Raw genomic sequence first — 17942 nt, 5'->3', positions numbered from 1 at the left:
TGAAATATTTCAGCACTAGAGAGAATTAGTATTGTAATTGTTGAAAAGCTAACTTTTCTAAAGTCAACATTTTTCCAATTTTCACGATCTGATCCCCACATCCTCGCTCTAGCCTGGCATCAATCATTTTATAATGGTTTCATACACAAAGAATGTTGAGGGTGGCGATGAAGAGCTAATTCTTGAAGGAGTGCTGAAAGTGTATAGGTTGGAAATTTAGTAAAATTTCAAAGTAATGTCGCGGTTCACACTGCTACTGTATCGCAGGCATAATTCAATGAGGAAAATAAATTGAAAGGTTCCAGAGGACAAATAGTAATTCTGCACATGAAGGTGAAGAAGTTCTGACGCCAGTGTTGCTGATGATATAGGATTTGTTTTCAACAATGAAGAAGACCTCGTTAGCGACTTGCATGCACTGAGGGAGAGCCACATTCAAGAGCAGCTTTCTTTTTAATATTTGTTTTAAATCCAATCGATAACTAACGATTTTCAGAACCAGACTTACACGGAAAAAGTTGAATACTGATGATGGGTGAAAACAAGGTTCACATTTGTTTCCTTTCATAGCTGTGCTTTGTAGAAAATGTTTCTCTTATGCGGTAAAACCTCACTACGAGAGCCACTCAAGGGACCCAAAAAGGATGTCTCTCGTTAGCAAGGTCTCTTGTAATGAAAAATTCTAAAAGCACTGCGTTGATCAGTTTACTTTACATCAGCATATTAAATGCATTCACACGCATTAACAGGAAATTTTTCAGCAAAGCTCAAAGAAGTTATTCATACTAGTATGCATTTTTGTGAGTGCAGAGTGTATTCCTTCCCAAATTCTTGAGGTAAAGCACTTCACTTTGCAAGCCTTCCTATTGCTAATGCTCGTCATCCTCAGATGCTGACACTTTTTCTCTGAAATGCCCTCATAGTCATCCTCTGTGGGACGTGTGCCATTTACTTGTACATGAACTGCACTGTCTGTAAGCTCTTCTGGAGCACATAAGATCCACATCTGCAGATACGAATTCCTCAAAAGATTCTAGTACCTCAGCAGTTTCTTTGATGCTCGCCTAAGCTTCATCATCAAGGAAGCCTGCTTGTCTGAAACAGTTTTTTACAGCTTCTTTTGTACAGCAACTTGACAGAGTGCATAATGGCTTTGTTTATTTGTTGAAGGTAGGGTGTGGAGTTCGGAGGTTAAACATAACTTTGGTGGCTTTGAACACAAGAACTTTGGTGCTGCAAGAAGCATTGTCCACAAAGAGAAAGACATCAGGATTCGGAGCTTTTATCTTGTGATCAAATTTTAACAGCAAGGAGTTGAAAATGTTGGATGCCATTCATGCATTTTGATTTGCTTCGTAGGTGACAGTAATATGATGCCAGTGGTTGAAACAACGGGGTTGTTTTGACTTTCTGATCATGGGGAAGTGCTCCTTCTCAGTTCCTGAGAGATTGCAACAAAAAGGATGCTGATATGGAACAGAATTTAGCTAAGGGAATCTGAAGTGCATCATGTATGAGTTGACATGTTTCAGCTGCATTGCATGAGCGCACCTGGGTTGTGTATCTTCTAAATAGTGAAGAATTTACTCTAGGGACCTGAAAAAGTTGCCCTTAGTAACAGAGTATCTAGTAACCATGTCTCTTGTATGCAATGTTGTTAACATGAAAGACATAGGAAAACCAACCAAACCATTTTCAAATGTCTCTTATAACCGAGTGTCTCTTGTAACAGTGTCTCTTGTAAAGAGATTTAACTATTTTCAACTATTCTTGCACTAATTTTCGGAATTGAAAAATTCTGCTTTATTTATGATCTTCTTCATTATTTTGGCATTTGCTTCACATCCAAAATTGGTGCGTTCACACATCTAATAAACGTGGTTTTTTGTGGCCATGTTTTGCAGAAAATTTCATCTGCAGGATGGAAAAAGCTATCCCAATTGCACCAATCTGTGCCAAATGGCAAATCCTGCTTATATGCTGCTCGGCGTATTCGACGCATCTCCAAGCGAGAAAGCTGGTCATCATTCCTTTCTTCAGTGAACTCCTATTCTGACGCACACAAAGTTCACAACAGGATAAGAGCACTTAAAGGATATAGCACAGTCCCAACGCCCCTTGTCAGCACCAGTGGTGACTCTCTTGAACATCAAGCAGACACACTAGGGCAACACTTTGAATACATATTCAGCTCAGCACACTATACAGATTCCTTTTTGCGGCACAAGGCAAGAGAGGAGAGGAAGCACATACATGATAAAAGGCCATCCTCAGGAGGATACAATAGCCCATTCACCATGCAGGAGCTGAAGATTGCACTAGACACATGTGGTAACACAGCACCAGGTCCTGACAGGATCACATATGGAATGCTCAGGCATCTGCATGTGAACACTGTTGAAACCATACTCTACCTGTATAATAAAGTATGGGCCACAGGACGCTTTCCTAAAGCATGGAAGGAAGCGATCATCATCCCAATATTAAAACCTGGAAAAGAACCCACACTTGCTGCTAGTTATCGGCCTATCGCACTAACCAGCTGTCTATGCAAGCTTTTTGAGAAAATGGTAAATCGTCGCCTTCTCCATTTCCTTGAATACAATGGTCTTCTTTATCAAAACCAAGCTGGTTTTAGAGCTGGGCGATCAACAGCTGATCAGCTCATTGCCTTTGAGTCTTATGCAAGGGATGCTTTCGTACATAAACAACATTGTTTATCCGTCTTTTTCGATCTTGAAAAAGCATATGATACCACTTGGCGCTATGGTATCATCCACGACCTCTTCTCTCTTGGCATCACAGGAAACATGTTGAATGCAATTCGAAGTTACTTGTCTGAACGGACCTTCAAAGTTCGTGTTGGCAATGCATATTCAAAGCAGTACATTCAAGAAAATGGTGTCCCTCTAGGTGGTGTTCTCAGTTGCACACTTTTTGTAGTCAAAATGAACTCTTTAAAAAGCGTGCTGCCAAAAACTATTTCTTGTTCTGTATATGTTGATGACGTCCAGATAAGCTTCAAATCTTGCAACTTGGCCATCTGTGAACGACAAATTCAGCTAGGTGTAAACAAATTGTCCAGGTGGGCTGATGACAATGGGTTTAAATTTAACTCTGGAAAGAGTGTTTGTGTACTTTTCTCTAAGCAGCGTGGCATCAGGCCTGACCCCAACATTACACTGAATGGCCAGAGCCTTGCCTTTAAAAAAGAACATAAATTTCTTGGCGTAGTTGTTGACGAAAAACTTTCCTTCATTCCCCACATAAAACAGTTGCGACTGAAGTGTCTCAAAGCGATGAATTTGCTTAAAATTCTCTCTCACCGGTCATGGGGCACAGACCGCGACTGCCTTCTGAACCTTCTGAATAGTGTAGTTCTATCACGCATTGACTATTGCTCGATGGTTTATGGGTCAGCATCATCCTCTGCGCTAAAATTGCTCGATCCCGTGCACCACCTCGGCCTTCGCCTCGCTACGGGCGCTTTCCGAACTAGCCCAATTGCTAGCCTCTATGTCGAGGCGAATCGATGGTCACTGCAACGAAGGAGACAATTTACTTCTCTAACTTATGCTATGAAGGTACTATGCCAACTGGACCATCCATGTCGTCGGCTCCTGCTTGACAAAACTGGCACAGCACTTTTCTCAAAAAAACCATCTCTAACACCACCATATCCAATCAGAGTTGCCACGCACATTGAATATCTGAATGTTTCGGTTACCAGTCTTCATACAACTTCCATAAAAGACCTAATTGCTCCTTGGGAAATGCACGGTGTTAATTGCGACCTGTCGTTTCTTGAAGTGGGCAAACATGCATCCCCTATTGCCATACAGCAGCACTTCATGTCACTTCAGGAGAAGTACACTTGTGATGAATATTACACTGATGCTTCGAAGTCTGCTCAAGTCTCCTGTGCAGCACATGGACCACAGTTTTCACAGTCAAAAATCCTGAACAGACATACTAGTATATTTACCGCTGAATGCCATGGTATCCTTTTAGCTGTGAGACACATTATAGAAAATAAAATACAGACGTCGATCATCTACACAGACTCCCTCAGTGTTTTAAAGTCCCTATCCTTTTGGAAATGGCAAAATAAGAACCCAGTACTGAACTCTCTTTATAACACCCTTATGTTTGCCCATGAACAAGAAATTAAAATTACACTGTGTTGGGTGCCAGGCCACCACTGTATACCTGGTAATGAGGCAGCTGATAGGCTAGCGGCTTCAGCTGCCCTTCGAAATGACACAGACATTGATAAGATAACTTATCATGACCTCAAGCCACACATAAAAAACATAATTCGACAACAATGGCAAGAGGAATGGGACGCAGCATCAGAAAATAAACTACACACAATAAAGGCAAAAATAGGCAGGTACACCACAGAAAAACAAGACAGATTTAAAGAAGTAGCCCTGTGCAGGCTGAGAATTGGCCATACATACATAACCCATACATATCTTTTAACCAACTCTCCTGCACCACACTGCTCGAGATGTGGTGATCGACTCACTGTCATACATGTTTTAATCATATGTGCACAACTGGAACCAGAAAGAAGACGTCATTTTCCCTCCTTGTTCACTCATCAAATACCTCCACACCCATCCATTTTTATTGGCGACAACCCAATGTTTCCTTTAAAACAGGTGCTTAAATTTTTATCACAAGTAGGCTTTTTACATGAAATTTCTTATCGACGTGGGTCTCAGCCCGCTCCTCCTTGAGAGGACGGATGAGATCTTTTAATACATCTACTTATACATTGCGCATCCATTATATATCACAAATGAATTTTAGGCCCTATACACCATTGTTTTTAGCGATGTTACAGAGCGAATACATTTTTAGGCCCTATACACCAGTTTTTTATCCCTTCATGAAAATCACAACTATTCCATCATATAAACTTGAGTGCACCATTAACCTTGAGTTTGGCGCTCTTTGGCCTGAGTCGCCCTTGCGCCATTAAAATCCATCATCATCATCATCTTATATGCTGCTCACTTTTTAAAATGTTTGGAGAGAGAAAAAAAGTCTGAAGCCGGTGCTTGTTGGTTCGCTTTGGTTTTGTATATTTGGTTTATAGGGTAAACATACCAAAGCAAAAGGCTATGAGGGACTTTTTAGTGGAGGACTCCGGAAATTTCGACCACATGAGGCTCTTTAACATGCACTGACATTGTGCACTATGCAAGTGCCTTGTTTTTTGCCTCTATTGAAATGCGGCCGCTGTCACCAGTACCGAACTTGTAGCGTTGGGATCTGCACTCGTGCACTGTTACCACTGAGCCACCAGAGTGCTGTATGCTTTTTCCATGACTGTCATCAGAAAGTAGTAGGGGCATGAAAATATTGAAAATTTCGGATAGCTTTTACATAGAATCTGTTGTTTGATTTCTGTATTGCACATTCTCATTTGAAGTAAGCCAGGGCAAATATCCGAAAATATTCCTAGAACTTTGCTATTGGAAGTTGTGGCCACTTTTCTAAACAGTGCTCAGCAACTTGGCATGCGCAATCTTGCACTGTTTGCATCATTATCAGAAGTGTTGCTGTCTCCCTGACTTCGAGTCATCTGATTGGTAGATTGGTAGAAACACCAGATCCGGATGTCAGTTCCGGTTCTGGTGTTTCTCGCTAACCGGATGACCTGAGGTCAGGGAAATAACAATGCAAACTCTAAATACGGTTGGATTGGTGCATAGCGCTAAAAAGACAAGGACACAGCGAGACACACAGGGCGGGCGCAGTCGTGGCCGAGTGGTTTGGGCGCCCGTCTCGGCTGCGGGAGGTGGTCAGTTCGAAACCCGCCGCCGGACACCCACCGGTAAAATTGGGTACAAGCGTTCCCCGGCCCGGCGCCCGGCTCTTTCAGGGGTGTGCGTTTGGGAGAGGCTCTGCTAACCCTGCTGTGCTCCCTTGGGGGCTTAGTTTCGAACAACCATGGTCTGCAAAGGCCATGCTGAAAAAAACAAAAAAAAGGGCCACATAATGGGCTTTTGCCGCACGAGGCGGGCTTATTGTTGTCCGATGGCGGAACGAATCACTGCCACATCGGCGCAACTATTTAGGCCGTGACATCTTTTCCCAAGCATTTCACCCCAGAAGAGCCGAGCACCAGGCCGGGGGAAAGCTTGTACCCATTTAAAAACCGGTGGGTACCCGGCGGCACCAGGGATCGAACCCGGTGCCTCCCGAATGCGAAGCGGATGCTCTACCACAAGGCCACCGCTTCGGCCACGATAGCGCCCGTCCTGTGTGTCTCGCTGTGTCCTTGTCTTTTTAGCGCTATGCACCAATCGAACCATCACCAACTCGCCCACGCTTCCACTCTGAATACGGACCGTGCGCTTTCTTCGTATCACTCGCCGCCAGCATATGGCAAAAGTGCATGCGACAGCGCTAGGCCTTGCATTAAATTAGTTGAGGCTCTTTTTGACAGGCATCGCAGCGGCTCGGCATGCTTGGATCACAAAAGCGAAGCGCGCCATTATGCAGTGGGCCACGGCGCTGCCAGCAGTTGACAGAGGGCTGTGAAGACACTAACGAGGAATGTGAGCAGATGTGTCAATGCTACTGCCTAACTCTGTCAGGCGCGGAAATGGCTTGTGGCTGTGCAGACGTAGCTGTGGCCCACAGGCACTCCATCGGAATATTTGCAGCGGCTACTTACACCCTGTGCAGTCTTGTATTCGAATGGTACTCCGGGCCATATGGGATAAAAAGCAGAAGTCTGAAACCAAAGCTTTAGTGCAAGACCATGCAGTTTTACCCGTAGAGTGCATCCCGCGCGCACTCTCTCAGGTGGTATAATTTCGTTTTCACGGTTTCTGTTATGAGCTCGCGCATCGCCACAGTAATGGAACTGCATCATCACGAACAACACGTCTAAGCACGCGGATTGTCATGCAAGAAATCTTAACACAGTAGCATTTAAGGCCTTATTTTATGAACGATCCATCGTCAGTGACGTTGAAGTGTAGTGAACAAACTATCGAGCATGCCTCTGGCAGGTTGTCGTTAGCAGGTAACATGACCGGGCACTGATGATCGGCAGGCTGTGTGAAGTCACAACACGACAAGACATAGTTTAGTTGGTAGATACTAGTCCATATTATATCTATGTTGATGGTCTTTCACACAATGTGATAGCTTATGACAAAATTCTTATGAATATGTGTCAGATAATAGAGATTCAGATTAAGGAACTAGCAGTTGAATAAGTAAGAAAGTGTATGTACGCAGAGGAGGAGTTGCAGATGGGACCAGTTAAAGCTGCCGTATTATGCCCCTGGAGGCGGAATTCAAATTCAATGTCTCCTGAGTGTTGCTGCTCACGCAGCTCTAGTCGAAACAATTCAAAGCCCAGTTTCTTGTGTGCCTGTGTGGATAATAACTCTTCCGACAACTGTCTGGTAAACCTCTTTGCTCATAATGCCTATTGATGAGCAGGGAGGAGAGGCCATTTGCACAGACGGAGAATCAGCCCCATGTACCCCCCAGGTGGTTGAAATTTCCAGAGCATCTCTCATAGCCTGAGTTGCTTTGGGACGTTAAACCCCACAAACCAGACCAAACCATCTTTTCGTGACTGTGTCAAAAAAATCAGTGATGTGAAAATATTCGAAATTCCTAATAATTTCTGCATAGAGTCAGCTGCTCGATTTGGGTTGCACTGCTTGTTTTCATTCGCGGTACCTCATGCACATCTTAAATTCATAGACATTTCTTCTCCTTGGATCTCGTGGCCAGAAATTGTGGCGTTTCTAAATAGCGTCCGTCACATGTGCGTTCTCGTGTTTGTTACATAAATTAAACCTGCGTGTTTCTCATATGTCAGATCACTAGCACGTGGCAAAAATGTGCGAGATAGTGCAATGCCACGCTGAAGTTAGGGGCATCAGTGCTCCTTCCCTTTTCAATCCTATGACATGGATGCTAACCTGTGGATCACAAGCACACCCTGCACAATTTTTGTCTGTCGGAATGCTTCTTGCCCTGCCGCAGTGGCACAGTGGTTAAGACGCCCCTACTATTGTTGCGGGGTATCCGGAGGCTGCCGCTGGCTGCGTTTCGACAGAGGCGAAACAGAGAGGTGTTCATGTGCTATGCGATGTCAGTGCACGTTAAAGATCGCCAGGTGGTCGAAATTACTCTATAGCCCTCCACTACTACACCTCTTTGTCTCTTTCCACTTTTGCTTTCCTTCCGTCCTTCCCTTACAGAGCGGTTCAAGTGTCCATAGGAAAGTGTAACAGATACTGCACCTTTTCTTTTTTGTAAACCAGTTAGCACTATAAATATATTATAAAATTTGAGATCATCAGAGCTAGACCGCATAGCCTTGTTGAGCTCGTTGACAATGTATCGTCACTTGTCACTGCCTGCATGAATGGGATTTCATTAGCACTGCCAATAAAATTCACACTGGGCTTGGCCATGGAGAGTGTTGCTTCAGGAATTTCATTAAGGTTTCTAAAACTCAATTTGACAAGCATTCTTGTGAAAGCACACTTCAAGCACTTTCGATTGAGTATGATGTTGATAAAAAGAAATTGTTAGAAAAATTTCATGCTTTACTTTTAAATAACTGCCAAAGCTTAAGGCTGAGATCAACCAGGCGTTGCTGATGTACCAGGAAGGAAATATTCCTGTCAGAAATCAGCCCGCTGATCATCACACGGATGTGGCAACATTTATGAGCTGCTTGCAGGACCGAGTACGGCTTAACTAACACGCAAGCACTCAGCGCACCGCATCTTGCTGAGTACCGCTCTGCTAGCGCTGCTGTCCAGGCATTGTGAGGAAATGCATCAGCAGTGGGGCTGTTCACGTTGTTGTCCAGACACTGGGGCTTGGTTTGTTCTTCAAGCTGTCTTGCAGGTTGCCAACAATGCACCACTTTGTGCCCATTCAGCACCATTAAAGAAGAAGAACTACTTGGAGGCCGTAATTCCAACAATATCATTATTACATTTTATGCAGCCTGTATGCATGGATCTTCTTATTTTACGTCCCGAATAAATATTAGTACACTTTGTATAGCATATTTTCTTTTTCTGTTTCTTTGCTCTAGTTCCTTTTAGACTGCCAAAATAAAACGAAAGTTGCATGTATAGTTTGTGGTATGCTACAGAAAGAAAAACTTTATGAAAGTTTTTTTCTTTTTTCTACAAGAGCAGCTTTGTTGGGAAAACGCGTTGTTTTTTTTTTTTTGTTTTGTTTTTTTATGTGCTACAGCTTAGAAATATGAACCAACAAGCCGAAACTTCAATGTTGCGGAAGTCACTTTTTCACTGTAGCAAAATATGAGAACTAGATTTTGTGAGCGAGAACTTTGTTTTGGTTAGCTTGCCTAAACGATTCGCGCGCGCAGCTCGTGAGCTGTAGGTAACGTTAAACTTGTTTGGCATAGCTGCGGGACAGCCTTTCTCCATATTATTTTTTTTTTCTCGCCCGTCATTCGTTGGCTGTGTGCAGTTCTGCTGGCGCGTAAACGGCTGTACTACAGCGAGTTTCGGTTAGCCGTAGCCATGGCCCCATGTTGACGCAAGGCAGGCGTAATATTCCGTGCCAGCACTTGCCGCCCCCGTGCGCACGTGAGGCCGTCCGCGGTGCCAACCTGCTTCCGTAACCTGCCGTCTGGGGTTTACCGTTAACGATGTTTGCACTGATAAACGAGCCGTGGAGCACTGCCTCGCTCGGTGCTATGATTGAGGGCGCTCTTTAACGAGTGCAGCGTTTTTGGACGGAATTTATGGCGCGAGAGGTGCGAGAGCCGTGCGGTTGACTGCAAGCACGACGTGCGACCGGCCGCGAGAATGGCCATGCGAGACATTTCCGCATAATGTCACCTGAATTGTCCGTGTGCACGCAGGATTTTTTTTTTTTTTTTTTTTTTTGCCCTTATTCTTTTGGCCGCGGAAGTTTATGCGTCTGGATCGAGTCGCTGCGGCCCTGCTGCAATCAATCATTTGCGGCGTCGATTATTTTTCAGCGATCGCACCTGTTTTTCTGTTGCTTTCGCACTTGCCTCCGGGCTCATTTCTCTCTTTTTTTTTTATTTTAATGCGACGGTGTAATTTTTTGTTGGTGTTGCTGTATATTTTCGGCCCTTCTTTTTCGTGCGAGACCCGGTCTCGTCAAATCCTTGGACTCCGAGCTGATGTCATAGTAAACCAGTTAACCCCGATTTTTTACCTAAAAGCGTCCAAAAGTGCGCTTAAGATCGCTCTGGAAAATTGATTTTCGCTTTTATTTCTCTTAAAGGGATTGATTGGTGAAATGGAAGGGGGGCGGGGGGGTGCTTCTGTGGGTAGTTTTAATCGTAGACAGCATAGCCGTAAATTAAGCTCGTGAAAATAAGGGAAGGCGTGTACTGTTTGCTCCCGCGGGACCCAACCTCACCACTCTGCGGTGGCCAGCGAAAGTACTATAATCAACATGACTTAAATAATATTTACATAGAACAGCTTAATATTTGTGGGTCAAAGAACATATCCGCAAAACAACAAGCCAGACGCAAGCGGACTATTGTTTTCGAAGGTTTCCGCATATTACTCCTCCGACGGCAGAGCGACAAGCAGCCACGAGATTGCTTGAAATATACTCGGAGGGCCCTCCGTGCGTTGTCTGACGCGGCTGTACTGTTTGCACTGAGTCAAGGAAAAAGAAGAAAAAAAAGGGGGGGGGGGGGGGGAGGTGAGAGCCGAGGCGTTTAGTTCTATTGTAGTGGGGAAATCGGCCCCACGGGACAATAATTCGAACTTTCTGAAAGCGTGCGATGGAATTTCCGCGATAAAAAAAAAAAAAAAAAAAAAAAAGCTCAGAATATTTTTTTAGTGCGTATTTAGAAGAGTATAGAAAGCAAAATTTTCGTTGCGAAATAATAAATTTATTATCTTACTTGTTTCAACAGGCGAGCAATTACTCGGACGCAAGGGGTCAGTGTGTGGTCACGTGAGGAATAAAAAAATATAACAGTGATGTCATTGCATGCTTTATCAGTTTTAATTCATTGCAGTTGTAAAACCAGCCTCAGAGCTGAGGAAGTAGCGATGGTTTATTTTGCATGGGTCATGTGACCTGAAACTAGCCTTGAAGTCATAGCCATCGCTTGCCTGTCTAAATATAAACCAGAATGGGTGAAAGAAGAAATCGAGTGATAAATTATTTAACGTTCGTCTCCAATTAGCATTTGGTGATCATGTGTAGTGTTATCTCACGAATCATTGCAGAAGAGGACATGCAGCCGAAATCTGATGTCCGCAGAACACTCAAGGCCCTGCATGCGAGCCAGCGCATGTTGTCTACTTTAGAGCGGCGTTTTCGTATACGCTATCATGAGTCAGCAGGCGCTGCATGAGTTAACTTTCTTCAACACTTGTTACCTACGACATTGTCTGATCTGTGCATGAACTTGGAAAGTGTGGGTAAGAAGTTTCTTACCCAGCGTAACGAAGCCTTTCTCCAAGGTTGTTCGTTTGAAGTGGCAGCTGTGACGCGAAAGCTTCTTTTTTCTCTTCTTCTATTTCTCTCTTTTTTTTTTTTTTTTTTTTTTTTTTAATGCAGCATAGATTTGAGCAGGTGTCTAGGAAACGCACTCGTGGTGCTCAGCAAACGAAGCAAATTTCAGAGAACTGGCTCTAGGACTTCCAAACCGGCGAGAAGACGTCGTCTGTTGTTTTATCGGTACCTCTGATCTTAGTTTGTTTTTGTGGAGTTTAACGTCCCAAAGCGATTCGGGCTATCAGAAATGCCGTAGTGGAAGGTTGCGGAAATCTCGACCGCCTGGGGTTCGTTAACGTGCACTGACATCGTGCAGCACACGGACGCCTTGCTGTTCGCCTCTATAGAAAAGCGTCCGCCGCGGCCGGGATTCGATCCCGCATCCTTGGGTTCAGCAGCCGAGAGCCCTTACCACTGCGCCACCGTAATAAATAAATAAATAAATAAATAAATAAATAAATAAATAAATAAATAGATAAATAAATAAATAAATGAATAAATAAATAAATAAGTAAATAAATAAATAAAGTATGGCCGTGACCACGTTTCGATCTCGCGGAGGCGAAGACATCAGTTTCGCTGGCCGCTGCACGAGAGCACTGTACTATCGTTGCAAGCGATCTCCGTCACCTCTTAGTTGCATGCCGTACTCGCTGTCGGTTTCCATCTGTGCGCAGTGGGTCCAGAACGCACCGCTACCTCTGAAGGTGCGTTTAAGCGGCCCGAAATCTTATATTCCGCTGCCATTAAGTTTGCCCGGTGACCGATTTCGCAGATTTTTTTTTTTTTTCATGACTTTGAAGCTGAGCCTCGAACCGAAGGCTAAATAGAACGCGATGTGCTATCGCTTCTTATTTCGCGAGCTTTTCTAAATTGGGTGTATTCTTTTTTTTTTTTTTTTTTCAAGAGAAGGTTTGAGAAAATGTTCTTGCACCCAAGAGCTTCGCTTGCCAACGGGAACAAAAAAAAAAAAGAAAAAAGAAAAAAAAAAACGGTCGGGCCGGTAACGTAACTGATATTTCAAATTCTCGCTCCGGTGCTGTGTCTGCGCGCCCTTGTATTCGGAAATGCTATATTGCACGCGGCGAAGGAGTTCCAGAAACAAAAGCAGAAATACTTGAAGGGCGCATTTCAGCAGGCAGCTGCTATTTCAGGACACTCTGTAATAGTATTGAGCATAGTAGACTTGTTCTCGGGAGAAAAAAAAAAAAAAAAAAAAAAAAAAAAAAAAAAAAAAAACATTACGGAAACTGAAGACGTCGGTTGTACCTCCCTTTTGCAATATCTTTCCTCGATTTCGTGAAACGTACAGTGTCGCCCGCTCTTACAAAGAAAACGCGAAGAGGTGGTCACTCCGCAACGCCGCTGCGTTCCAATACCGCAGCATGTCGGAGCAAAGTCGAGCCGGCGTTGAGGGACTGTGAGGTGGTGCTTCGCAAAGCCTGTCTCTTAGAAAGCAGCCACGTGCTCGACCCTTAAACTGGACGACCTTGTACATTGAAATGTCTGGGAATCGCATTGCAACCCATGACTGAACGTCGGCCACGCTTTGTAATTTCTGCTCCTTCGTCCCCTTTATGCTAGTTTCGTGGTATCCTCCGCGCTTGGCGATTTTGTTTTTCTTTTTTTGTGTGTGTTTCAACACAGCGCGAGGCTTGCTTCTAGTAGCGGCACGCAGAAAACGACTCGATATTGGATGCTTCGAATCCCCAAGCACAACGTCATGTCAGCGTGGGCAGTGTTTCCTGAATAAAGAAATGCCTCTTACACTAGCCATCTGCGCGGCTCCGCTGGCAATCTTGCGGAGTTTTCTCGCAAAGGTTTCTGCTTGTTGGAACGTCTTGAAGTACCTCGAGGCCTCTGCAGCCGAGGGGGATGCCTCTCTGTTTTGGGCCGCCGAGAGCGGTTCACTGTTTCACGGATCGCCCCGCGCTTTCGGCCTGGTAAGGACGAATGATTGATCGGCCCGTTCAGCAGGCTGTACAGGGCCACTGTTATGTAACGCTCATATTCGGACTCGAAACAAAGTATGTCGGCTAGCGAGATGATAAAAACGATTATCTCGAGTTATTGCGGGGAAGTGTGGGCGGTAGGGCGCGCATTATGTTCGAGTGCGGAATGCGATCGGCGCAACAAGGCTGCGGGCTCTGCTGCCGGGCCCAGTCACGCGCAATATCGTGACAGCAGCAGTAATGCAAGCGGCACATGCCGTTCCGAGTCTGTTATTATGCAAGCTGCTGCGTGCGGAGTTACTCTTTAAACTCGTGCCTTGACGTATCGCAGGTCTGTCGGCGGCAGCGGGCATTGGCGTGGACGATCTGCGGCGGCTGTGCATCCTGCGGCTGAGCTTCGTCAAGGGCTGGGGCCCCGACTACCCGCGCCAGAGCATCAAGGAGACCCCCTGCTGGATCGAGGTCCACCTGCACCGGTCGCTGCAGCTGCTGGACGAAGTGCTGCACTCCATGCCCATCCACGACCCGCGACCGCACGACTAGCCCTTCCCGATCTTGTGTCTCTTCCCGTTTTCAATCAAAATAAAATTAAACGACCGTCAGAACAGGGCTGTCCCGCGCTGGCTCGGAGGAGGCACCCACCGTGGAGAGGGTGCTGTCTCGACTGGTTGCTGGGTTCGGTGTTCCGGCGAAGTTGAAGCGCCGCCTGCCGTAATATCTGCGCGAAGAAAAAAAAAAAAAAATCTTAGGTTAGTTTTTTTACGAGTCTATGCAATATCTCCTTTGAGATAGCGCTGCCGCTGCGAAGGTTCCTATAAAATGCCCTAGAAGATTCTCGTGCTGCTTTCGTGGAACTCGTTAAATAGGAGCCAGGGAAATAATGGACGGAAGTAACGGACCCTTCTTTTGTTTCTGTTCTACTCATTGTCTTCGATATCAATTACCGTTGCGTTAAAGTGCGAAAGATACACACAGAAGGGCAGCGTGATTATTATTTATAAGTGGCCTTAGCGCAAGGATTTTATGTCGGCAAGTATATATCTGTGAGCGCACATATCACTGATACGCCTCTGTACTGTCATGAAATCGGTTCAACGTTTACGGGAATCTCCTATGGTATTAGTATTAAGGAAGTACGAGATCCGTCATTCCAAGTCTACACTGTGCGAATTCCTCTTTAGCATTCGAACAAATTCAGTGCCACTTTATTGACGAATTCTTTTAATTGCGTCCTGCCTGCAAACAGTCCTGGTTAGTTCAGTTGGTGTCTCAACTGCACTGGACAAGCGGTGGTCCCGTGTTCGAACACCGGAGAACGTCAGCAGCGCCATTTGGAATACTGAACAGCACCTGGGGAGGGATCATTTCATCCTCTCTCTGCAGATAAGGGTAAACGCGTTGAAGCGCAAAATAGGTACCGTATCGCAAGAATAACGAACTGGAACAGGTGGAGGAAGGCCCAGGCATCCACTGCAAACCCTATCGAAGACTTAGAGGAATGGGTTAAGGATGAGGTGAAAACTTTGAAAGCCTTTACCAAAGAGATCCGCACGACAGAAGATTGCCTTGCGGTCGATCCGCACCTTCTACATATATGGTAAGCACGACATTCATTGACGAAGAGATGGAGAAGACAACGGTTTAATCGCGGAGGAGTGAAGAAAAGGAAAGGTTCTCACGCGCGCTCAGTATTCAGCGTATTGCATGCCACCTTCATCTAAATGCGGCACTGCTAGCTGTGTCCAGGAATAAGCACACATCCGCAAGCCCCAGAGAAACCTCTGGCCACCCACGGTGTACAAAAAAAAAAAAAAAAAAAAAAAAATCACGCCCAACGTGGGGCTCGAACCCACGACCCTGAGATTAAGAGTCTCATGCTCTACCGACTGAGCTAGCCGGGCACACATCGCATTCGTCCATGCGGGCAGAATGGGGAAAAAATCCTCGCCACCCACGGTGTGAAAAAAAAAAAAAAAAAAAGATCACGCCCAACGTGGGGCTCGAACCCACGACCCTGAGATTAAGAGTCTCATGCTCTACCGACTGAGCTAGCCGGGCACACATCGCATTCGTCCTTGCGGGCAGAATGGGGAAAAAAGCCTCTTGCCACCCACGGTGTGAAAAAAAAAAAAAAAAAAAAAGATCACGAAGCTCGAACCCACGACCCTGAGATTAAGAGTCTCATGCTCTACCGACTGAGCTAGCCGGGCACACATCGCATTCGTCCTTGCGGCCAGAATGGGGAAAAAAGCCTCTTGCCACCCACGGTGTGAAAAAAAAAAGATCACGCCCAACGTGGGGCTCGAACCCACGACCCTGAGATTAAGAGTCTCATGCTCTACCGACTGAGCTAGCCGGGCTTTTTTTTTTTTTTTTTTTCTTAATTGCCGACTTGGACATTCAAAACAAGACGATGAACAATAAAACGTGCCAGCACACTTTCGCGTGACACGGCGGGTTAAAACTTTTTCAGTTTTACCAAACTGTCAAGCACATGAATCCATTGTGGCTGCTCGGGGAGTGTCATATGCACTTCCCTGAACCGCACAACACTGTGTATGAAATGTTCTCATACAGGATTGACTTGTATATCTGGATTGTTAAACTGCATTCTGGTTTTCCACTAGCTGTGGAGGCCCAGGAGCATTATTGTATCAAAGGGAAACTCCTCTGTATTAGGAAAAGGTAAAAATCGTATGCCATATGCATCCAGAGGTAGCTCTTTTTTTTAAGTTTTCTGAAGCACATCCCAGAAAAAAAAAAAAAATGGCATCCCAACAGTCCAAAAACACGTGTTCTATCGTCTCTGGCCTTTTACACAAGGAACAGTTTGTTGACCAAGGGACGAACAGGCCTTTAGCGTGCATCCATGTTTTGACTGATAATGTGCTAGTGTGGAGTTTAAAGAAAAATGATTTGACTGGTGGTGATAATGGCATCTTCTTAACTCTCTTGAGTACATCATCTCCTGGGCCTGGACAGTGCTACAAACGGTATATCGGTACAGGAAGCATTGTGTCCACTAGGTCCGCATACAATTTTTTCCGCTTAACATTGCACAAGTACTCCGTGGAAAAGCGCACATACAGCAATATGTACGCGAGCACCACTTCTCGCAAGTACCCTCTTACTGTACCACCTACATTAAGACACGAACTGACAAGAAAATTAGGAAGGAGTCGACCAAGCCGAACTTGGATTACTGTTCTGAGGAAGACATCATTTTGGTCACGAAGGTACATGAAACGCGAGACAACTTGTCGCAAAAATAAATGCGCCAGACCAAGCCCTCCTTTTTGTACGGAAAGAAACAAATTTGTTCGGCTCGTCCTTTCCCAGGTCGACGCCCAAATGAAAACGGCAAAAACACGGTGAAGTTTTTGTATGTTTGTCCTCGAAGCACTGAACACATTACACATCGCATTCGTCCTTGCGGGCAGAATGGGGAAAGAAGCCTCTTGCCACCCACGGTGTGAAAAAAAAAAAAAAAAAAAAAAAAAAAAAAAAAAAATGCACGCCCAACGTGGGGCTCGAACCCACGACCCTGAGATTAAGAGTCTCATGCTCTACCGACTGAGCTAGCCGGGCACACGTCGCATCGTTCTTGCGGGCAGAATGGGGAGTAAAGTGCGGTAATCTTTTTTTACCGTGTTCTCATCGGTAGGTAAACAAGACTTGAGAGATATGATAGGAACGATAAAGGAGGAGAAATTACTGAACTGTGGGTGGAGCCCTCAGTTCAAGACCTCATTTGCGGCATTAGCAGCCTTAGCTGTTGCCGCTCGCTGAGCGCTTTGAGCCAGCCGTTGGCGACCCGAGTGGCAACACCTTCTCGACTTGGTGTGGGCAGACTGGCCGTGTACGGTGATGAATGGGCTTTAACCTCGGGTTATTAATGCGAAAGCTTTGCACGGCTCATTCTTGGCAGGTACAGAAATTGTGTACAGAACGGCAACAAAAATATGACGGGATTTCGTACTAAAAGTTTGACGTAACCGTTCGTTGTGCACATGGAGGAAGGAAAGAACTTAGGAGAGGCCCTGACGTCACTTTTTTGAAGCCGGCGCGGCCGCGCCGCGACCGGACGCTGTCTCCGCGACGCTCATGGACCTCGGGCCCTTAGCAACGCTGTTGCTAGTGGCCCGACTTGGCTAACCCTAAATTTTGACGTCACTTCCGCCACACTTTCTCCAATCTCCGAAGTTGTTTCCTTCCTCAATGATTAAAGCCCATTCATCACCGTACTACAGTGGCTAACCGTACTCCATGGTTGTGCAGCATTATTGCAGGCGGGGTCATACCATTTCGCTTTCAATTTTTCATCCATATGCTAGTCAACTTGGAAGCTAGTTCTTGATAAGATTCGGACTGATGACATATGTACATGTCAAAAGTGTAGAGCCCAGAGGGGTCGCTTCGGAGATGTCTACGTAGGGCTTATTTAGCATTCGTGGAAGATAA

The 17942-nt window shown here is 45.3% G+C and overlaps 1 protein-coding gene and 4 non-coding genes across 8 annotated transcripts in view; 1 reads left to right on the top strand and 4 right to left on the bottom strand.

Annotated features, from left to right (window-relative positions):
* Nucleotides 1-14109, top strand: part of Med (Smad/Smad4 homolog Medea) — a 70679-nt gene extending 56570 nt beyond the window's left edge. For all 4 annotated transcript variants that reach the window (XM_084606650.1, XM_084606649.1, XM_084606648.1 and 1 more), the window contains one exon: nt 13813-14109. In XM_084606650.1, the coding sequence (XP_084462776.1) occupies nt 13813-14024 (212 nt within the window). In that variant the 3' untranslated portion in view covers nt 14025-14109. The remainder of the gene's footprint in view (nt 1-13812) is intronic.
* A 1200-nt stretch (nt 14110-15309) lies between these two features.
* Nucleotides 15310-15382, bottom strand: TRNAK-CUU (transfer RNA lysine (anticodon CUU)). The gene has a single exon. It is a non-coding gene; the product is annotated as a tRNA-Lys (tRNA).
* Nucleotides 15383-15466: 84 nt separating this feature from the next.
* TRNAK-CUU (transfer RNA lysine (anticodon CUU)) lies at nt 15467-15539 on the bottom strand. The gene has a single exon. It is a non-coding gene; the product is annotated as a tRNA-Lys (tRNA).
* Nucleotides 15540-15768: 229 nt separating this feature from the next.
* Nucleotides 15769-15841, bottom strand: TRNAK-CUU (transfer RNA lysine (anticodon CUU)). Its single transcript has one exon. It is a non-coding gene; the product is annotated as a tRNA-Lys (tRNA).
* Nucleotides 15842-16996: 1155 nt separating this feature from the next.
* TRNAK-CUU (transfer RNA lysine (anticodon CUU)) lies at nt 16997-17069 on the bottom strand. The gene has a single exon. It is a non-coding gene; the product is annotated as a tRNA-Lys (tRNA).
* Nucleotides 17070-17942: the final 873 nt, after the last annotated feature.

The sequence above is a fragment of the Amblyomma maculatum genome, chromosome 6 (genome assembly GCF_055883805.1).
Source record: "Amblyomma maculatum isolate TAMU_Amacu chromosome 6, ASM5588380v1, whole genome shotgun sequence".
NCBI lineage: Eukaryota > Metazoa > Arthropoda > Arachnida > Ixodida > Ixodidae > Amblyomma > Amblyomma maculatum.
The sequence above is the reverse complement of the archived record's forward strand: the minus strand, read 5'-3'. Positions and strand labels throughout refer to the sequence as shown.